Source organism: Taeniopygia guttata, chromosome 1A, assembly GCF_048771995.1.
Source record: "Taeniopygia guttata chromosome 1A, bTaeGut7.mat, whole genome shotgun sequence".
NCBI classification, from domain to species: Eukaryota; Metazoa; Chordata; class Aves; order Passeriformes; family Estrildidae; genus Taeniopygia; species Taeniopygia guttata.
The window spans coordinates 46,871,997-46,890,886 of record NC_133025.1 but is presented as its reverse complement, the minus strand read 5'-3'; the positions used below and the strand labels follow the sequence as shown (position 1 = coordinate 46,890,886).

Genomic DNA, 18,890 nt, shown 5'->3' with positions numbered 1-18,890 from the left:
CGTGGGGTGCAGAGGTGTTTCATCTACTGTGACACCCCTCACTGAAAGGTAAAGGATCTCTCTCTGATATTCTTAGAGATGCTTTTCAAGCAGTGCCTTTAGTCTTGCTTGCACAGCACAGAAAAAGTGAGATTTAGGTAACTAACCCCCTCTCTCTTCATATTCTTTCCTCTCCTTACCCTGCTGGGGCTGGCTTCAACATTTAGCTTTTCTCAGCACAAGGGAATGACTTTGGCCTTCTTCTGCATCTGCATTTTTGAACATTCCTTCAGCTTCAGATCCCAAGAGATTCTGGGAGAGATATTCAATCAGTGTAAAGAGTAGGTGTCACTGCACACATGTCAGGGTTTTGTACACCACTGTATCGGACCCACTTAGCAGCCAAAGCTCTAAACTGTCTCCCAGACTGCAGAGTGAATTGGCAAGCTTCCCTCCCTCTGTGTAACATGCTTTAGGGGGAAAAAAGAATCTGAGTGAAATAAATGAAAGCTCAGCAAAATGAAACTCAAACCCAGAACTCAACAGGGAAAGCCAAGGGGAAAAATCATTAGGTAGGGCATTACATGCATGGACACGTACTGGATGCAGACATACACCTGCACAATGCAGATGCACTCCTAGAGACTGCAAAATGCTTACATAAAGCATTTAGATGCCTATACATGCACATAAAAATACATTTTATTTAAAGCTTTTGTGACTCCTGAGCCGCCTGGGACACAAAACGTGCAATCTTACAGTACCCCTGCTACATTTTCCCCTGCCTCACAATTCTGCAAAGGAGAGCAGTAGAGATGCTCAAGGTGAAACCGTCTTTGACCTTAGATGAGAAATGATATGGACAGTATAAGCTCCCCGACTTTAGATTTTATTTACCAGACCAGAATCAGAAAAAACTGATTTTGCTGGAATTTGGGACATTTATTAAGCTCCCCTGACCTCACACAGTCATTTCAGAAGGGCGTGATGGCTCCAAGTATACAACACTATTAAGTAAGAGTCTGAGGCAGGTGCTGTCACTGCCGGTTAGCTGAAGGTGGGTTATGTTGGATAGTAGTCAGTTTGCAGTATTTTTAAAGATATAAATTTTGTTCTAATTCTTCTTCCCAAATCCTAACACCTGATTTGTCCCTGCTAGAAGCTTAGAGTTACATTTTCCAGCCTACTCAGATCATAGCCCCCGCTACCATTAATAGCTTCCTCTCTCCTCATGTCTCCTATTTATGCCTGTGCTGATTGCAGTCTGTATTTGTGTATACATCAGGTAGCACTGAGGTCCTTGAATAACTATGGCCCCCTGGCGTCCCTGTTCCCCCAGCTCGAGCCAGTCTTGCCTGGATGAACCACTTTCTGGCATACCAAGTTAATATATCAAGAACACCATCATCTCCCAGAGCGGCTAGTTTTATACCTGTATTGAATTCTTGGTGCCTCCTGGTTTGGAGGAATGATTTAGCAAGGAAAACTCTTTGGCATTCTCACAGCTCTGACCTTTTTGTGACACCAATGGAGCCCCATAGTTCATTGACTTTGCAGAAGTCAAAAGTGCTCAAAGTATACCTCATTAACCTTCTCTGGCTAATCATGGCAGGGGACAGGACCTTAGCAACGGCAAAAGGCATATAAATGCACCAGGAAATAAATGTTTCAGCAAAAATGGGAAGAGTTGTGTAAATGCCAGGCCTCAGTGAGATGGAAGACTGTGTTTCTGCAAAGAGCTTTTATTCCCCGAATGAGTTGTAAAGCAGGAGCAAGTACCTCACCCTGTCTGTATTCTAAGCTCAGTCTCTCTCCTTCTGGCATATGCTAGGTGCTGTATAAATATAGAAGGGAGAAAATCACACCATCTTCTGCAGCCTACATTTTAATTGAAAGGCTATTAGAAGCAATTCCTGCTTCTGCAGGTGCAGTCAAGAAAGCATCCTTCCCCAGGTGGTTGTGGAAGGTGAAGTTAAGGTTCAGGAAGGAGTGTTGTTTTTGTGTTAATTAATTTTGCATGTGGAGCATTCGCAACCATTTCTTGTCTGCTTTGGCTGATGTGGTTAATTAATCACCTCAGAGTGTCTGTAAACAGCGGATTTTTGCTCTTTGTGGCATCTCTTTTCCACCTGCTGTAGACCAGCCTGTGTGAGGATACAGACCTGTAGCATCACAGGAATGATACGTTTGGTAGTGGGTGTGATGTCAGCACTGTAAATATGAAAGTCATAACTTAGCCAGCTTGGATGAAGGCTAAGAGGAATGTTTTATTCTTAGGGCACTAGAGAAGGTGTTACTGCTGAATGAGGGAAGTAGGAAAAGGAGTTGGAGGTATTATTTGCATGAGTCTTTGTGCTCATGTGGGTTAGCTGGGGGACAGAGATACGATGATTAAGACTGAGTTTTGACATTTGCAGATGGAAAAATCGAGGAGGAAAGGCTTTTCACAGTGGAATTCCTCCTCTTGCTTCTGCTTACTTAGAGTCACTGGACTGGAAAGGCTCATCTGGTTCCATCCCTCTGCTCTAGGCAGCAAAATCATATAGCCCTATACAAACCAGTTGTGCTTCTTCTTGACACTATTTTAGTTATTTTCATAGCTACTTTTGGGCAGCTGTTTCAGAACTTCCCCCTCTGATGGTTAAAATCTATCTTATTTTCAAGGCAAATTTCCTTACAATCAGTTGTTCTTTTACTGGCATTGATTTTCCTGCTTAAAAATCACTTTCTTTTCTCCCTTGTGTATCTGTCCCCCGCCTTTATTTACACAGAGCAGTCATATCCCCTCTTGCCTTTCATTTATCTAGGTTAGACAAGCTTTTTAATCTCTGTCTTTAAGACAGGCTCTCTGTTCCCCTAATCGCTCAATCCAAGGTTATTTCTGATAACTAGCTTTTCTGTAAGGTTCCTTGCTGCTTTGCCCAAGCTGAGTGTAAACCATCACGACCTAATGCTTGTTGAGTAATTTTGGGGTAAAGAAATATGCCAGCTATCAGATCCAGAAAAAGAAACATCAAGGTGCTGCTATGAAAATTTGCATTTGTTCTTCATCTAATCTCTGTGAAGCTAAATACTTCCATAATAACTTAGTTCCTGATAAAATTTCTCTTTAGAAACAGTAATGACATCTCCATCTAGATTGAAAGCCAAGCCTGTGGAGCTACAGTAGTTCGGTCCTCATGGAATATCTTGCACCAGCCTTCCAAAACCTATTTCAATACAGAATGATTCTACTTTATTTATGCATTATTTATTTCTTCACAGTCTACTGCAGCATTAAGGTTACAACAACATTCCCTAAGTCTACTTTTATTTTATGTACCCTGAGTAATTCCTGCTTCCATTGGCAGTGTCCCAGTTATAACTGCTATTTCTATGGTGCTTCTAGAGTACCCCTTTTCAGGTCCTGCCCAGTTGTTCTGGTTTTCCCATGTCCTCATTCAGGATCTGTACCAATTCTACTGGTAAGAATCTTATTTCTCCTTGGACTTGCCCTGCTTCCCAGAGGAGTTAGGTATGCTTCTCCATCAGCTATATTACCAATAACAGTCCTATTTTCTGCCCCTTGTCCAATATCCTACCTTTACCTTTTCTATATTTCATCTTCCATTTGTCATATATTTAATTCAGATGTAAAAGTTATGTAATATATTTCCAAATATTACAGACAGGAAGTTTTCACATTTATACATTTATACCATTCATAGATACATGCTGTATATGTTGTCTCATCTAGCTCTTGACACATGTGTATGTGTCTCCTCACTTCTACAGTATCTGTGAGTTTCATGGCATTTTCTCTATTCATCTACCCAGTGCACCCCAGATGTAAAAAAATGGCATTATTTCAGTTTTACTAAATGTGGAGCAATAAGGGTGCAGATGGGGTTACAGAGATTCTTCACGGAATAGGGAATTTCTGCCTCCTAATTCACGCTCTCTGTTGCTTTAGTGCTTCCCCACTGGAATGAATAAACTCCTTAGCTCTTGGGGAAAAAGAAATAAAAGAACCAATAATAAGGGAGGAAACATTGAGCTTTTGGGAAAATGCAGAAAGCAGTTTAAGTCCTAAGTGAGTTTGGAATGGTCTTTTTTTTATTCTGCAGAAGAAACCAAATCCCTTTTGTTCCTTTTGCATGTCTTCTATAGCGGGGTGGAGATGGGAGGGGCAGGGAAGAGAGAGAGCAGAAATTGAGATAAGATTGTAAATGAAAAGAGAGTGGTGCAAGGCATGGTGCAATCAGGAGCCTGGATAAAATAGTAACTTTCAGAAGACTTCATCTATCTAGTTTTACTCCAGCCTGCTGAAAAACAAGTGCCTGAAGGTTCAGGCTCTCTCCTGAACCTCCACTCCAAATACCAGTGCAATGCAGCTGAGTATCTTGCCTAAGAAACATATCTGAACATTTCTGGTTTAATTTAGAACTGAATTCTTCTGCCTAGCCCATGGAAACCGAATTTTTAGATTTTAGTTTTCCACCTGTTGACAGTAGTTATAAGTCTTTCCAGATGCTCTTGTGTTTTGAAGTTCTACCTTGCCATATTAGGAGGAACTCAGGAATTTACTTCTGCCTTTGTTGGAACAGATGATTTTGGAAAATCATGGGAGTAGCTTGTACTTGTCCATACTACCCATCCAGGTAAGGACTTTGTAAAATGGTGAGACTGGATGCTGGTCATTTGAACAGGTGGCTGCATTTGCCAATGGAGCTTTATAAAATAGACACTGAATGAGAGTATCAGCTCCTCTCTGTTAAAAATACCTTACTGACCTGATAACACTGAAAAGAGCACATGTAGGAGAATAAGGAAATACATTCTCATGCAGCAAGAAGATTTAGGTTAAACATCAGGAGAAAAACCTCACTTTTTAATGGGAAGGATATATAGGCACTGGAATAGATTGCTTGTGGTGACCACAGACTCTCTGTCAGTGTAGGGACAGGTTAGAGAAACATCTGCCACAAATGGCTGTGACAAGCCTTAGCTTCCCTTGGGAGGAGAGAAAAGCCTCTGTTAAGAATTAGTTTCAAGGAACTAATGTGATGCACCTTTCATTAAAGATGCGCATTAACATACTGCAGAACTCTTTTATTCTGGCTGCATTATACCGCGGTTAAGGCAATTTGCCAGCTGGCTGGAAGGCTTTCAGAAGGCTCCCACTTGTTTTCCCCTTGCATAGGCAATCTTGCCTTTTGTCTGCATGGGATAACTTATACGCTTAGACAAACAAATAGCATATGTGATTGCCTTTCTGTTCTACAATAATTCTCCCTTTCTTTCTTTGCAAATGTGTTGGACTTCTACTTCCAATCTTGTTATCCAAAATAGGATCTTAAATATAAGATCCTATTTATAAAAGCTAGCTACTGCCCTCCCTCAACACCTCCAAATTCACCTCCAAGCCAAAGTGACTTTACTTTCTTGACAAGATCAGACAGAGCAAGGGGCAATTAAGGTGAAATTCTGTTGCTTATGTGCTGTGTCCTGGCATAAAGTAACATTACATAGGGATTGGAGAATATGATTAGAAAGGAGTTTTAATAAATGCCTAGTATCTTTACTTTTACTGATTCTGTGACCTTTCAGGGCTCCTAGTGGGAGTTTGGATGACTGGACTGATTGGAGAACACCCAACAGATCTTGAAACTGCAGGGTGACCAATATGAAGGATGGCTGAGATAGTTTATTTTTCCTCTTTTTGCTGAGGCAAGCACTCATCAGAATCCAAGTAATAACAGTTCATAGGCTTGTAATACAAAGTACCCTGAGACTTCCGAAATGCCTTGCTCTGCTCCGCATAGCTTGGTAGGTTATATTCTTTAGGCGTAGGCATCTTTACCTGGACAAATCCGTGACATTTAATTCTGCTAACTTCTGTCCCTGCAGTGAATTGCTCCTTCCCTCTTATGGCAGATTATCTACCATACGATACACATTTGTGTATTCTTTATCTTGCATTGTCTCCATCCTCTGTGTATGTGGTGTTTCTCATTGCCCACGTATTGCTTATGCCCATGCTTCTTTAACTATGTGCAGATATATTTGACCTTTGCATGCATAAGCATGTAAAGAAGTCTGTCCTCTTTTAATTCACTGTGATTTTTCTGATTTTTCTTATTCATATCAGTACATGTATGGAGTTATACAGCATGTCTGATTGTTCAGGTTAGCATTAAAATGTAACATTTGCACATATTTTTGAGACAATCTATAGTTGATTTGGAGATTTAGGTCAGAACATTTACTTACCTCCTGTTTTCTTCCTCTTTGGACAATTTAGAATGATTTTATTGGGATAATAACGAATGGATGTGTACTACTGTATTTGCAGGTGAGGTGATTTATTGCACAGAAGACTGTGGCAATGCTGTCATTGTTATCCTAATTTCATAATGTTTCTATGTAGTACAACACTGTGAGACGTGTCTGGCACATAGCCTTATGAACTCCCCTTTCTGTCCCAGAGAACTTCTGGGTAATTATGGGTTGGGTTTGCCTATCTGATCTAATTTATCACTTAGGGGGTTATATCGTGCCTGTTGCTGAGATACCCTAAGTGCTGCTGAGATTCTGTGAGATGTCTCTTTCATCAGCCGCTTATTTCTATGATAAGTTAATGTTACTGAGCTGAAAACTGGGCTGTTCTGTGCAGCGTCTTAATCACTGGTCCCTGCTGAGCCCTGTGTGACAGTTACTACTTTTGGGGATTTGAGCTCAGTTACTTGAGAGCTAAAGTAGCACCGCAGAAATCTCTGGCTCATATGATGATAAATTGACCTGCTTGGTGAATGAGTGAGAAGTCCAGGGCTGAGCACACTCTCGGATGAGCATGTGAGTCTATGCTCCCTTAGAAATTCACTTTCCACATCCAGGCTTAGATATTAGCATGAGTACAGAGCATCTCCATTGGTGGAGGGGACATTATGGGCAAGCTCTCCTTAGCATTCTTTGCCTTTGGGAAGGCAAGACCAGCTGCCCATCTTTTTACAACCTCCCTGTTTTGTGCTCACTGGGGTGCTGTGTTCACCCTGCACAGAGAGGGTGGTTGTGGAAACTGCTGTCTCTGGGTGATTTCTTTTTCCTTTCCCCTCCACAAGCCCTCAGAGTGGATTTTTCTTTCATGGCCAGATGAAGTGTTTGTTTGTTTTGAAGGTGACAAGTGTTTTATGTGAATTCTAGATACTCTCAAATGCCAAACCCCAGCTGGGCTTTGAGTTTCACAGATTATCCACTGACACCTAATGAGCCTTTAATAAATGTTTCTCCCTCCCATTCTGTCATTTCAATAAATAAATGACTGAAATTTGGGGGTGGTGGGAGGGGTGTTGGATTGGAGTGGAATTAAGCTTTTCTGTTTACCCACCAAGCAGGTACACCACTGAGAGCAGTCATGCAAGCTTCCCACACACCCACACTGCCTCTGCCATCAAGTCAGCATGTCTCAGTCCTGGCCTGGAGGACTTGCTTTGAGGATCATGCAGGAAAGCTTCTTCTAAAGCCCAGTTAGCTTCTTCACCCTCTCAGCTTTGGTTGCCAGCCAAGGTGCTAATTACTGTCAACTGTGATGGTGGGAGGGGGAATTGAGAACAAAGGCGAGACTTTGATAGTTGAAAGTACAGTTGATGTTCAAGTTTTCTCTTTTCCCAGATTTTCTTTTTTTTTTTTTTTTTTTTTTTGCAAGAAATGGTCTGCCTGGGCAGTCGGTGAGCTTGCATGTATTGTCTCTTTAAGGACTGCAGTGGCTCCTAAACAGCTTTCATTCTTAGCAGTAGATATAAGATAATTGAGTCCCACCTCCTTTTTTGAAAACTGAAGATATGATCTCTATTCACTTAGGAAATGGAAAATTAAGTGTTCTGAAATTGCAATAGAAATTTATGGAAGTTATGAGAATTAGAGAAAAATAGCAAGATTTAAAAAAAACATCATAGATACTCTTTGGTATTAATTTTCATGCATCAGAAGCATAAAACTATACCTCGTTTCCAGCTAAGGTATGTAACCAAGTAATTGTGTTCCTGTTGTTTGGCTGAAAAAGTTGAAAGACATAAGCCTGTGTGACCACAGTTACAGTATTCCTATGGTGATCCACTCACTCTCCCAGAAGGTGAGACCATCGCAGAGATGAGACAGCTCAGAGATGTTTCTTGTTCTGCACTTCCCCTTTGAATCCACTCACTCAGAGCCTTCTCCCCAGAAATGTTTCCATCTTACATGAGTCATGAGTTTGGGTACTCCAGAATGGTCCTCTTCCCCAGTCCTGCAGTAGCTGTGGCTGATGCAAAGGGATGGGATAAGAAGTCTATCTTCTGTGGTTTGTGTCTCCGCAGGTGGGGAAATGGAAGGAAAAAAAGTTGCAGATGAAGTATTACGTGTGGCCACGCTTTGAACTGTATCCTGACTCTGAGGAACGCGAGGATGATCACCTGAGTATCGTGACCTTGGAAGAGGCACCATTTGTCATTGTGGAGAATGTGGACCCCCTAAGTGGCACCTGCATGAGGAACACAGTCCCTTGCCAGAAACGCATCGTGACTGAGTATGTACCCCTGTATTCTTCTGCTCATCTGGAGCTCTTTGTTCTCAGCAGAATGCAAAGTGTCTGTTGGGCCAATAACATCATAATCTATAATCCTTTTCAGAAAATCACCTCCATTTGCCCAGCCTGTCCCATGTCCACTTATGATGGGTTCCTTTAGGCAAATCATTCCCCCTCCAGCATGGATAGCACAATATAAATTGTCCACATTATATAGTGGGAGGGGGAATGCAAACTGATAACAGAGGGGAATTACAGGTGTTTCTCCCAGTCTTTTAACCCATTATTATTGTGATTGTTCAGGAATAAAACTGATGAGGAGCCAGATTATATGAAGAAATGTTGCAAGGGGTTCTGCATAGACATCCTCAAGAAAATCTCAAAGTCTGTCAAGTTCACCTATGACCTCTACTTGGTGACTAATGGCAAGCATGGAAAAAAGATCAATGGGACATGGAATGGAATGATTGGAGAGGTCAGCAGCAAAGGGAGGGCTTGGTGGGCTTCAACCCTGGGCTGGGTGATGTGGGTCAGGTCTAGCCTGCCATCATTATTGGGTCTACTTCTGAGGCAAGAACAGAGGTGACTCCAGAAGTGACTGACCTGATTATTTCTTGGCACTGAGTGAATTAATCTGCTTTGACACTCCGACCATGACAACCTTTCTTGTCTGATCATTAATTTTTATTCTCTATGGTCTCACAAATTTGGCCTACACAGTCTTAGAAAGAGGCAGATATCCATTCACCATGGTCGCTGCAACCTAGATTATGCTTAGGTTGTATATAAGGTGAATAAAGAATGAAATAAGACTTTGCAGTGTTAGAGGGAGGATAAAGCAAGGACAGAAAAATGAGATAAGGCGTCTTCTCTGTGGATGATGTGTTTATCCTAAGACCTCTGTGGATTTATTTTTTGTACACATACCAGCTTTGAGGAGAAGATTAATGTCTATAGGTTTTCTGAAAGAAGAAGGTGTCCTGATGAAAGATTAGAAAGGAGAGATTTTACAAACAATATAGGGAATGGGATTACAGGAGTAAAAGGATTGTGTTGAAAGACAGGAAGATGAGAAGGGTGACTGGGTGCTTGAGGGCTGCCTCGTATCTGTGTGTGATCTCTTTCTTTTCTTCCTCCAGGTTGTCACCAAACGGGCCTATATGGCTGTGGGATCCCTCACCATTAATGAGGAACGTTCAGAAGTAGTGGATTTCTCTGTGCCCTTCATTGAGACGGGAATCAGTGTCATGGTGTCACGTAGCAATGGAACGGTCTCACCTTCTGCCTTCTTAGGTATTGTTTCAATCTAAAATTAAAACTTCACCCGGTGATTATAAAAAAAATTAGGTGAAGGTTGCTTGTGATTCTTAGCCTGAAAGCTCTTTTTTGGGAGTACCTGTGGGACAGTTGTATAAAAATATACTGTGATGTTTTAGAAATGAATCCCAGGCAAGCAAAATCCAGGCAAATGCAAATGCAAATAGGCACTGCCTATGAGTTTCAAGCTAAGGCATTTTTCAGCAATTGTATGCCTAATCCTAGAAAAATTGGGCTCACTCAGAGTTGTCACATACACTGCAGCATGTGGTTTCCTAGTGACTCAACTAATAGTATGTTCAAGTAGTGTAGGCCAGAAGAAAATTGATTCAAACCTTATAGCTGGGATACCGTAATACTTGGTGATAGCAATTGGCAATAAATTGTTGCACATTGAGAGACATTATTTGTAAAGATGTTGTTAACTTGGCCCTCCCTTGACACCTAGTAGAAATTAGAGAACTAATAGAGCTTTTCAAGAACAGTTGAGCCATCGGTTTTGTGCTGACACTGTGTCTTACAGTAAAGGCATTTCTAATGTCCTTCAGCAATGGAGGGTGATCAGAGAATACGGAAATGATATTGCATTTCCCCAAGACATTCGTGTCTTGCTAGCGTCTACTATTTGGCTTTATAAAATGCTTTATGATGCCGCGAACACAATATATGCGTTATGTAATTATTGTCTGCTCTCTGCCAGAGTCCTGAGAACATTCACAGACAGAAATACTTTTTTATGGGTAATGAAATTTTCCCAGACCTTTTTAAATATGAGTTTCATGGCTACGAGCTCTTCAGGATTTTTCCCCCTTAGCAAGTCCACCAATATTGCTAGGGTATGTAAAAGCAACATTGAAGTTATCTCCAAAATTCTAAGCTGCAATTTAACTGAAGTTGCAGTATTAGCAAAGGAGCAAAGTTCTTTGTTTCTTTGATCTGGTTCAGTCCTATCTTTTTCTGTTCAGGCTGGGAGAAGGAGAAAACCCGGCAGAGATCAAATACTTGCAGAACCTGAACACTAACATTTCTAGAATGAGCCAGTGTTCCCATTGCTAGAGGGATGGAATACTAAAAAACCTACTGTCATTACAGCTGAACCTTAGAAATTTGGAGATGCTCTTTGGCTTGATAACATCTTGAAAGTTGGATGCTTGTCTGAAACTCTGCCAGTTCTGCCTGATTTTCCCCACTCTCTCCAGATGGTGCTGGAGGACTTCCTGGGAACAATCTTTTATCAATGCGTTTTATTTTATCAATGCATGCCACAATGGCTGTGTGTGGTTCCAGATGGAGCCATGTGTCACAAATGTAACAGTACGATGGAATGCAGTCATTACAGAGACAGAAACTTCAATTTTTCCAATTCAAGAAGTTTTTCAGAATCAGGTTGGAGATTTTGTTTTAACTTCTGTTTTTTCCCAGCCCAGTTTGCCCCACACTGGGCTTCTCTGGAGAGCAAAGGAGGTGAGGTGTTACCACGTTTCACCATGGTTTTCTCTTCCTCTCCAGAACCTTTCAGTGCTGACGTATGGGTGATGATGTTTGTGATGCTTCTTATCATCTCTGCGGTGGCTGTCTTTGTCTTTGAGTACTTCAGCCCTGTGGGCTATAATCGGTGCCTTGCTGATGGCAGAGGTAAGGGGAGCTGTTTCTTGCTATGATCCCCTCTGGTTTCCAGTCTCTATTTGTTTGTTGGGGTGTTCTTTGCCTTGAAAATGATACGGATCTAGCCCACTCTGAGCTCTGCATTCAGGCTGAAGAGGACAGGGATGGAGGCGGAAAGAAGGCTGTGAAGAGAGCAGATGTGTATAATAGATAATTTGCTTGGCACGAGAGACGGGGCTGTGTCGCCTTTCATGTCTAAAGCACATACCAGCTCCAGCCTGTTTCTCATTGAAAGAAAATGGGCCCCAGTAGCCAGTGCTGGCAGGGCCTATAATGCTGCACTCTGAGGCAATCACAGGGCTCAGCACTGTCAATCCATCCTTCAGTGCTACATCTCCATGCAGAGCAAGCCACTCTGCTGGCCTCCTGGCGTAGTGCTATGTCCTTCAGAATCCACATCTGTCACCTGGTCAGGTCCTTCCATGCCTTTCTGGCTTTCTAAGACCAACTGAGAGAATGGGAAACTCATTTTCTTGGGAGTGGGTAAAGAATTCTTTTTCAAGGGTAGCAGGAAAGCTGGGACCAAGCAAGTTATCAATTTTTTTGGTTCTGATCTTCAGAAGGTGGCCAGATGAATTAAAGAAAGGCTATCTGTCCTTCCTAAGATACAGCATTTTTCCTCTTATTTTCATGAAATCAATTAGCAAGTTGAGTCTTCTGTCATCTGCATATCTTCACCACCTGGTGAATCAGCCCTTCAAACCTTTCTGGATTTATTGGTTCATACAGAATAGTGGGAGAGAGACAGATACTGGAAAATGCACTCATTTGCTCCCAAGTCTAGTACTTTGAGTGAATTTATGCCATCAAATTAGAGAGGAATGAAAATAAAAAGTGTTAATAAGAATGCAGGCAGAACCACATAAATGAGGAAGTGGAGAACTTGTCTCTTAACATAGAGCTATGGAGGGCATTTATGGCGCCTGATCATAATTGCATGGATCTGTGGGCACAAGTACTGAGAAACCTGAGTCTCTTAGGAGGTATTAATACAGATGTGGAACTGGAAGCAGTTTTTAGTACAGGCATGCAGTTGTGCAGTTGTTAAGTTTAAGCCAAACTGCAGCTACAAGTATCAATATTTTTGAGTAATTATGAAGAGTATTGCATGATCAGACAGATATTATCCATGAGAGATTAAATATAAAGATACAGAAATCTGCTGCAGAGACTGCAATGCTGATTTTGGTAATGAGAACACTGGCTAATGTTACTTTGGCTGCATTTGAACTATGACAGTATGCCCCTTGACAGTATGTCTCAAACACCTATATTTTCTCTTTACGGACATTACTTTTGGATTGGAATCTCCCATTACAATCTTGGTTTGTGTCTGACAAAGTAATTCTGGAAGCACGTGAGGTGATCAGTGGAGAGGCTTTTAGAGGGGAACTTCTCAAGATTTCCTTCCACCGTAAAATTCCCACTGATGTTTTTCAGGCCTTTCACCTGTATATCTTAGGGCACATTAGTTAGAGAGGGATGTAAAAGTACCACTCCAGTGTGTAAAAAGACAAAGACTGCCAAACTATGTTTCTCTTAGGAACTTTATCTCCTTGGAATTTAAAGGCACCAGTTTTATCAGGTGATGATTCTGCTTCAAACTTGGTGTGCAGTTCCCTGGGTAAAAAATTAGCCCCTTGCATTGTTCAGTTGTATTTAGGGTAACACAGTTAGTGTTTCCAGGCGATTGATGCTATTTGCTGCTCGGAGGTTTGGAGAGGCATGTCAAAACTTTCTTCCTTTTTGCTATTTGCTGGAGTCAATCTTAACCATAGGCAGCAGCACTAGGACCCAATCAGCCTGCCTGAGGAGATGAAGCATGGGATGCAGATCAGGTTGGCACCATTGCAGAAAGGTCAGATGCTTGCACTGTTCCATTCATCCTTAAGAGGATCTTCTCAGTGTCCAAAGAGTGATCACATCGGCATTCTCCCTCTTAGCTCTTCTTGTGCTCAAGTTGAGGAAATTCTGGGTTAGGTTCCCACTAAGGAACTAGCACGTGCTGAGGGTACAAGATTGCTGGGAGACAGGTGCCATTTCACATGTTTTCAAATCTAGTGCTTCATTAACACACGTGGCTTCTGGGGTATGAGTGAGCTTCTACACTGAAAAGTGAATAAGGGGAAAATAGGAGCTTTTAAAACACTGGGTCTGCTCCTAGGCTATCTAGGGTAGACCTGCAGATTTTCTTAAGGTGGAACAAGTATGTGTCACCTTATGTGACATACACTTATGTACCTTAGACACAAAATATGGAGAGAGGGAGCTGTGTTCTTCTCTGGTTCTTGGATCTTCAACAGACTGAGTAATGAAACATTCATGCAAAAGTATTTGTAGAGCCCTGATATTTCAGATGGTGATCTTCCTCGTACTTTTACAAGTACAGTAAAGACAGCCATGTTTTACACATGTGTATGCTGGGACCTTGAGGACATCACTCTTGAACAAATGGAAACGAGGATAGAATGTTTCTGAGCAAATTCTGTTTCTGGGGACAACACTTCAACCAAAATTAAATGTTTGGTCTTCTAGATGTTTCAATCAAATTTTTAAAAAATGCCCTCATATAAGGGTTCAGTGTAAATCCCTGAGATAGACAAAATATGGAAACATGAAGGCATTAAAAAAAAAATCAGGTTGTACTTAGCTGAGACATGGTAGCATGAACTTAGGGGAGTGCAGCTGCAGATGTTGACCTCACAAATGGGAATGGATTCTGCTCTTAACTGTGAAATCAAGATGTGTATGTGACTGGAAATGCAGACTACTTAATGTCAGATGCTCACTGTGGGATTATGTTTCTCAATCACTCTAGAACCCGGAGGTCCCTCTTTCACCATTGGCAAAGCTATCTGGCTGCTGTGGGGGCTGGTGTTCAACAACTCTGTGCCAGTACAGAATCCCAAGGGTACCACTAGCAAGATCATGGTGTCGGTGTGGGCCTTCTTCGCTGTCATCTTTCTGGCCAGCTACACTGCCAACCTGGCTGCCTTCATGATCCAAGAGGAATATGTGGACCAGGTGTCTGGCTTGAGCGACAAAAAGGTAATGTATCCACCCAAACCCTCAAAGCATCCTTTTCCACAGAATAGGCTGCTCTACCTTCTCTTCTTTCCTTTCACAAGGAAAGTGGGCAGGTGTTTACAGAGTCACACCATCATAGCTTTAGACCCTAGTTTAAATAGCACAACTGTTCTTAATTGGTATTCAGTTGCACTTTTACATGTGTTAAGCACTTCAGGAATGAATTATAGACAGAACTGAACTGTGCTTGCTTGCATGATCTCAAACCACACCTTGACTGTCAGCAAGAAACAAATTAATGGAGCTTTGGAGATAATGTGTATAATGGCTGTAACCTGTTTTTTCAGAATTAAATAATTAGTCTTGGGTAGGAATGCTGGCCATTAGGCTAGCAAATATGATCTGTTAATTTATTCTGAAAACAAGTTCTGTCCATGGGGGTAAATCACTGTGCCTTTGATGATTTACTATTGCTTGCATTTGAAGTTACACTGTTGTTTTTTCAAGGTGTGTGGAGGCTTACCACAAGAAATCGTTTTGTGTTCAGACTGCATTTCAATGACTTGTTAATCTGCACAGAATTTTGTCCATGCAGAGCATTCAATTTTACTGGACTCTGAATGCTTGAGGATTTTGAGAAGATTGCTGATACATGTGGGGTAGCACTGTCTCTGGCTCGTGAGGGTGTAATACTTTGTGCACTGCTTTGCTTTTGTTTTTGTGGTGAGGCTACTCACAAGGAATTGAGTATTATGAGGCTCAGTTGCCCATGCTGAGCTTGTTACTCAGTCACTGGGGCTGCTTAAGGGGTCATGCCATTGCAGGGCAGCCAAATAGCATCGAGTTGCACACATTGCTATTGGGGATAGCAGCAAGAGGAGGACTGCAGGTGTCAGGTGTGGATGCTGGGTTGGTTATAGTTACTGACTCTTGTGTCTGTCATGACAGCCTAGAAATAATTTGTGGCCAGGCCTCCTGTGTATATGGTATCCTGTTCAGCAGGCTGGAAATTCTATGATGGCTTAGTCATAGGAGTTTTCTTACTCAATTTGTTGTTTGGTTTTTGTTTCTTTTTCATGGAATGAAACATGGCAGAGAATAATACAATCCATGCAGAAGTACTTCTGTTATTTGTTTTAATTTTGACCTCAATTTGTTTCACACTGTCTCCTCATTTGCAATGCGCTGTGTTGAGGATGGGGTGGAGGGGTAGATGCTTTTCTGTCAGGTGGAGATTGTTGCAGAGACTCTTTAGAAGCTGTGAGCTCCTTCAGATTGAAAGATACTGTTCAAAACCAGCCAGCTCTATCAGAGGTAACATTAGTTTGTCATCATTAGGTTTTAAACTGTCTGGGCTAAATGGGATAGTTTATACCTGTGATCTACTGTTTCAGGCTGTGCCTATGCTCATGGAGAGAACATGCTTTCAATTCTCACATTTTTCAAGATATTCTTCATACCTGCAGAGATATGTGCATGAAATATTATTTGAAAGCAGTGACTCCTGGAGCTTCACAGAGCCTTTGAATACAAACTTCTGGGCCTGTTTTAGATGATTTCACTGTAGGGCCACCTGTGTGTATTGGATTGAGGCCATTTTCTTCTACTTTTCTCTGCCAACATACCTGTATTTACTTTTGCTATGCTAAAACATATGTGCTTTTTTCCTTCGGGAACAGAAAGGCTATAGTACATAGAGGATTGTGGTATGCCTCAAACATAGCTGCTAGTGCAAGTACAATATTTGGGTAAGATTACAATCTACCAGAGCATCTGGAATCAAATGAAAATTGGCTGGTGAAACTGAAGGCTAACTAAAGCTAACTAAAGCTGCCTTTGGGCAATAAAGGCAGGTGGGACTAACTCCATCCAGAATAAGTGAGTGAATGAGCTTGATCTACCGGACTTACGGATTTTACCTTCTGAATATGCAAAGGGCCCGGTAGGATATGGGAGCAGTCATCCAGACATTTGTCACACTGCTTCAAGATCCCCTGATTTGGGAGGAATTCACTCTTCTGGATCTCATATTTTCCCTTTTCCAAAGGGAACACTGCTTGCAACTCACTCACCCTCTCAATGCACTTCTTGGCCAGGATGAAGGGCACAGCCACATCCAGGGCACATGGAGGTGCACTGTGCTCTACCTCACGTCTCTTGCTTGCTTAAAGCTAGTTCAGACTTTCAAAAGAGGCAGTCACTGTTCAAAGCCAGGTGAGAAAGACTGTTTTCCAAGAAGAAAAACTGTTGCTTCCAATCTCTCTTATCCCAAATATATGATCTGGTGTCCACAGCAAAAGTCAGGCAGATTGGTCTCCTGGTCTTCTCCATCAGGTGGTAAGGGCAGCTGTGTCCACCACAAGGACTCAGCAGATTATGTAATCCAAGCCAATCGGCAAAGTGACAGTAACAAAAGGATACTGTTCCTACTAACCTAGACTCAGATCTGCTTGCAAATGTCTCTGTAGTTCAAGAGTACCTGGGGAAGGTGTCCCATTGACACTGTAGAGCAGCCAAAATGCCAGATGCAGTCAAAAAATCCTTTCCTGTGCCTGGCTGGGGTGCACTTGCCAAGGTCAGACTGGCTACACTCTGCAACAGCAACCCTGAGCGTCTCCTTGGACCCTCTCCCTTAGGTTTTGCCTGGGAAGAACCACTACAAGAGACACCTACAGCTGCTGGCATGCCACTTCCCCAGAAAAGCAGACTGAAATGCTCCAGATGTCTCAGGATGGTGGATGTCTCTTGGATGATGTCTTGGCTATGCCCCAGCATTTACTTCCTAATGGCATGCAAGACAATGACTAACGTCATGTCCCCACTGTGTTTCTGTGGACGCTTGAGCACATCTGTCTGAGCTAGGCTGGAGTGGATGCCTCTGTCCCAGGGGACCAGGTGTAACTGAGGGTGTCTGGAAAACCCCTGTATGAACATAGGGACCTCTGCCACTCTCTCTCTGTCCCAGGTGATGCTCACCTTACTGAATGCCACCCTTTCTTTGAGCATAGCTCGCTCAAAACAGGTGCCAGAACTGATGCAGGAACCCACCTTATGATGGCTGTTAATTCCCCCATGTTAACCTTGGGAGTTGCTAAATCATACATCAAGGTTTAGCTCTTAACTCTGGGGCAGCCATGGGCAGTTTGAGGGAGGAGAAACACGCTCCTGCCTGAGAGCAGCACTGGCCTCATCAGTTCTGCAGGAAAAGTCCTGCTGTTGACAGCATCTCCTTTGCAGCTCCCTGTGCTTGTGGCATGCTGAACCATTTTCTTCCTGCACAGGTGCCAAAGCAGCACCCTATGCCTCCACTGGTCCACCTTGTGCAGCAGAGGGCCTGGAGGCAGTCCTGGCAGGGACAGTGCCACACTGGCCGTGCCAGCTCCCAGCAAGCCCAGCTGGAGCACCTTTGCACGTGCTGCTGGGCTGCATCCATCCAGGATCCATGTGGGGGGCTGCTGCTGCCCTGACGTCTGCAAAAGCCCCTGTGGTAAGAGGGCCTGTAGCAGAATATGCAGTCAGCGCCTGCGTCTGGATTTCATCTGAGTGTAATCAGAAGATATAACCCAATTTCCATTAGTGGGAGAGCTTCAGACACATTAGAGAAACAAGCGCCTGCGGTATTTCAGTCTAACGAAGGCAATAAATACAGGAAAGATTATATAAAATGAACTAATGTGTGAAGTAATCTAATAGCTATACGTAATTTCCATTCATATAAAGGAGTAATAGAATAAAAGCAAATGTGGACAGTCAGCAGGGCATTTAAATAAAATGATTTAGAAGGCAGTAGGTTAATAATAATAAAAAAAATAGTATCCTTTCCTATAAATTAGTTGGAAATGCCAAAGAAGTTAATAAAGTATCAAAATAGTAATTCGTAATTCACATGAAAAGGAGAGAAATTGATTTCAGCATGCCTGCAAATTAATACAGATTGCTGAAATTTCACACATATTTGACTTATTTTCTTTTTAAAATGTTAATGCAATGTTGAGACAAATGCAGCACGGGTCAGTTATTTTTTCGATAGATATGAGTTTATTTCTTTCTTTGAAAGGTAGGTTTTGAAGTTAAAACTGCCCAGTGTTTTTATGAAAAAAAACCCAAAAAAAAACAAAAAAAAAAAAAAAAAAGAAAGAAACCACTTGAGGAGAATATAAGAAGGCAGAAAGAATTTCTGATATTTTCCAAAATAGCTCATATAGCTCATTTTAGTATACTTTATACAAAATACTTTTCTATTTCTGACATGTATTTTGACATGTCATTTTCTAAAGGCACTACACATAAAACTGACCTACATTTAAGGGTGAAAAAAGTGGAAAAAAGTTTTTTTTTCCTATAACAAAGGAAGGGGACA

The 18,890-nt window shown here is 42.0% G+C and overlaps 1 protein-coding gene across 7 annotated transcripts in view; it reads left to right on the top strand.

The window, feature by feature from the left end:
• GRIN2B (glutamate ionotropic receptor NMDA type subunit 2B) overlaps positions 1-18,890 on the top strand; it is a 232,618-nt gene that overhangs the window by 172,513 nt on the left and 41,215 nt on the right. For all 7 annotated transcript variants that reach the window (XM_072923325.1, XM_072923321.1, XM_072923324.1 and 4 more), the window contains 5 exons: positions 8,313-8,521; positions 8,825-8,996; positions 9,661-9,814; positions 11,348-11,473; positions 14,322-14,551. In XM_072923325.1, the coding sequence (XP_072779426.1) occupies positions 8,313-8,521; positions 8,825-8,996; positions 9,661-9,814; positions 11,348-11,473; positions 14,322-14,551 (891 nt within the window). The remainder of the gene's footprint in view (positions 1-8,312; positions 8,522-8,824; positions 8,997-9,660; positions 9,815-11,347; positions 11,474-14,321; positions 14,552-18,890) is intronic.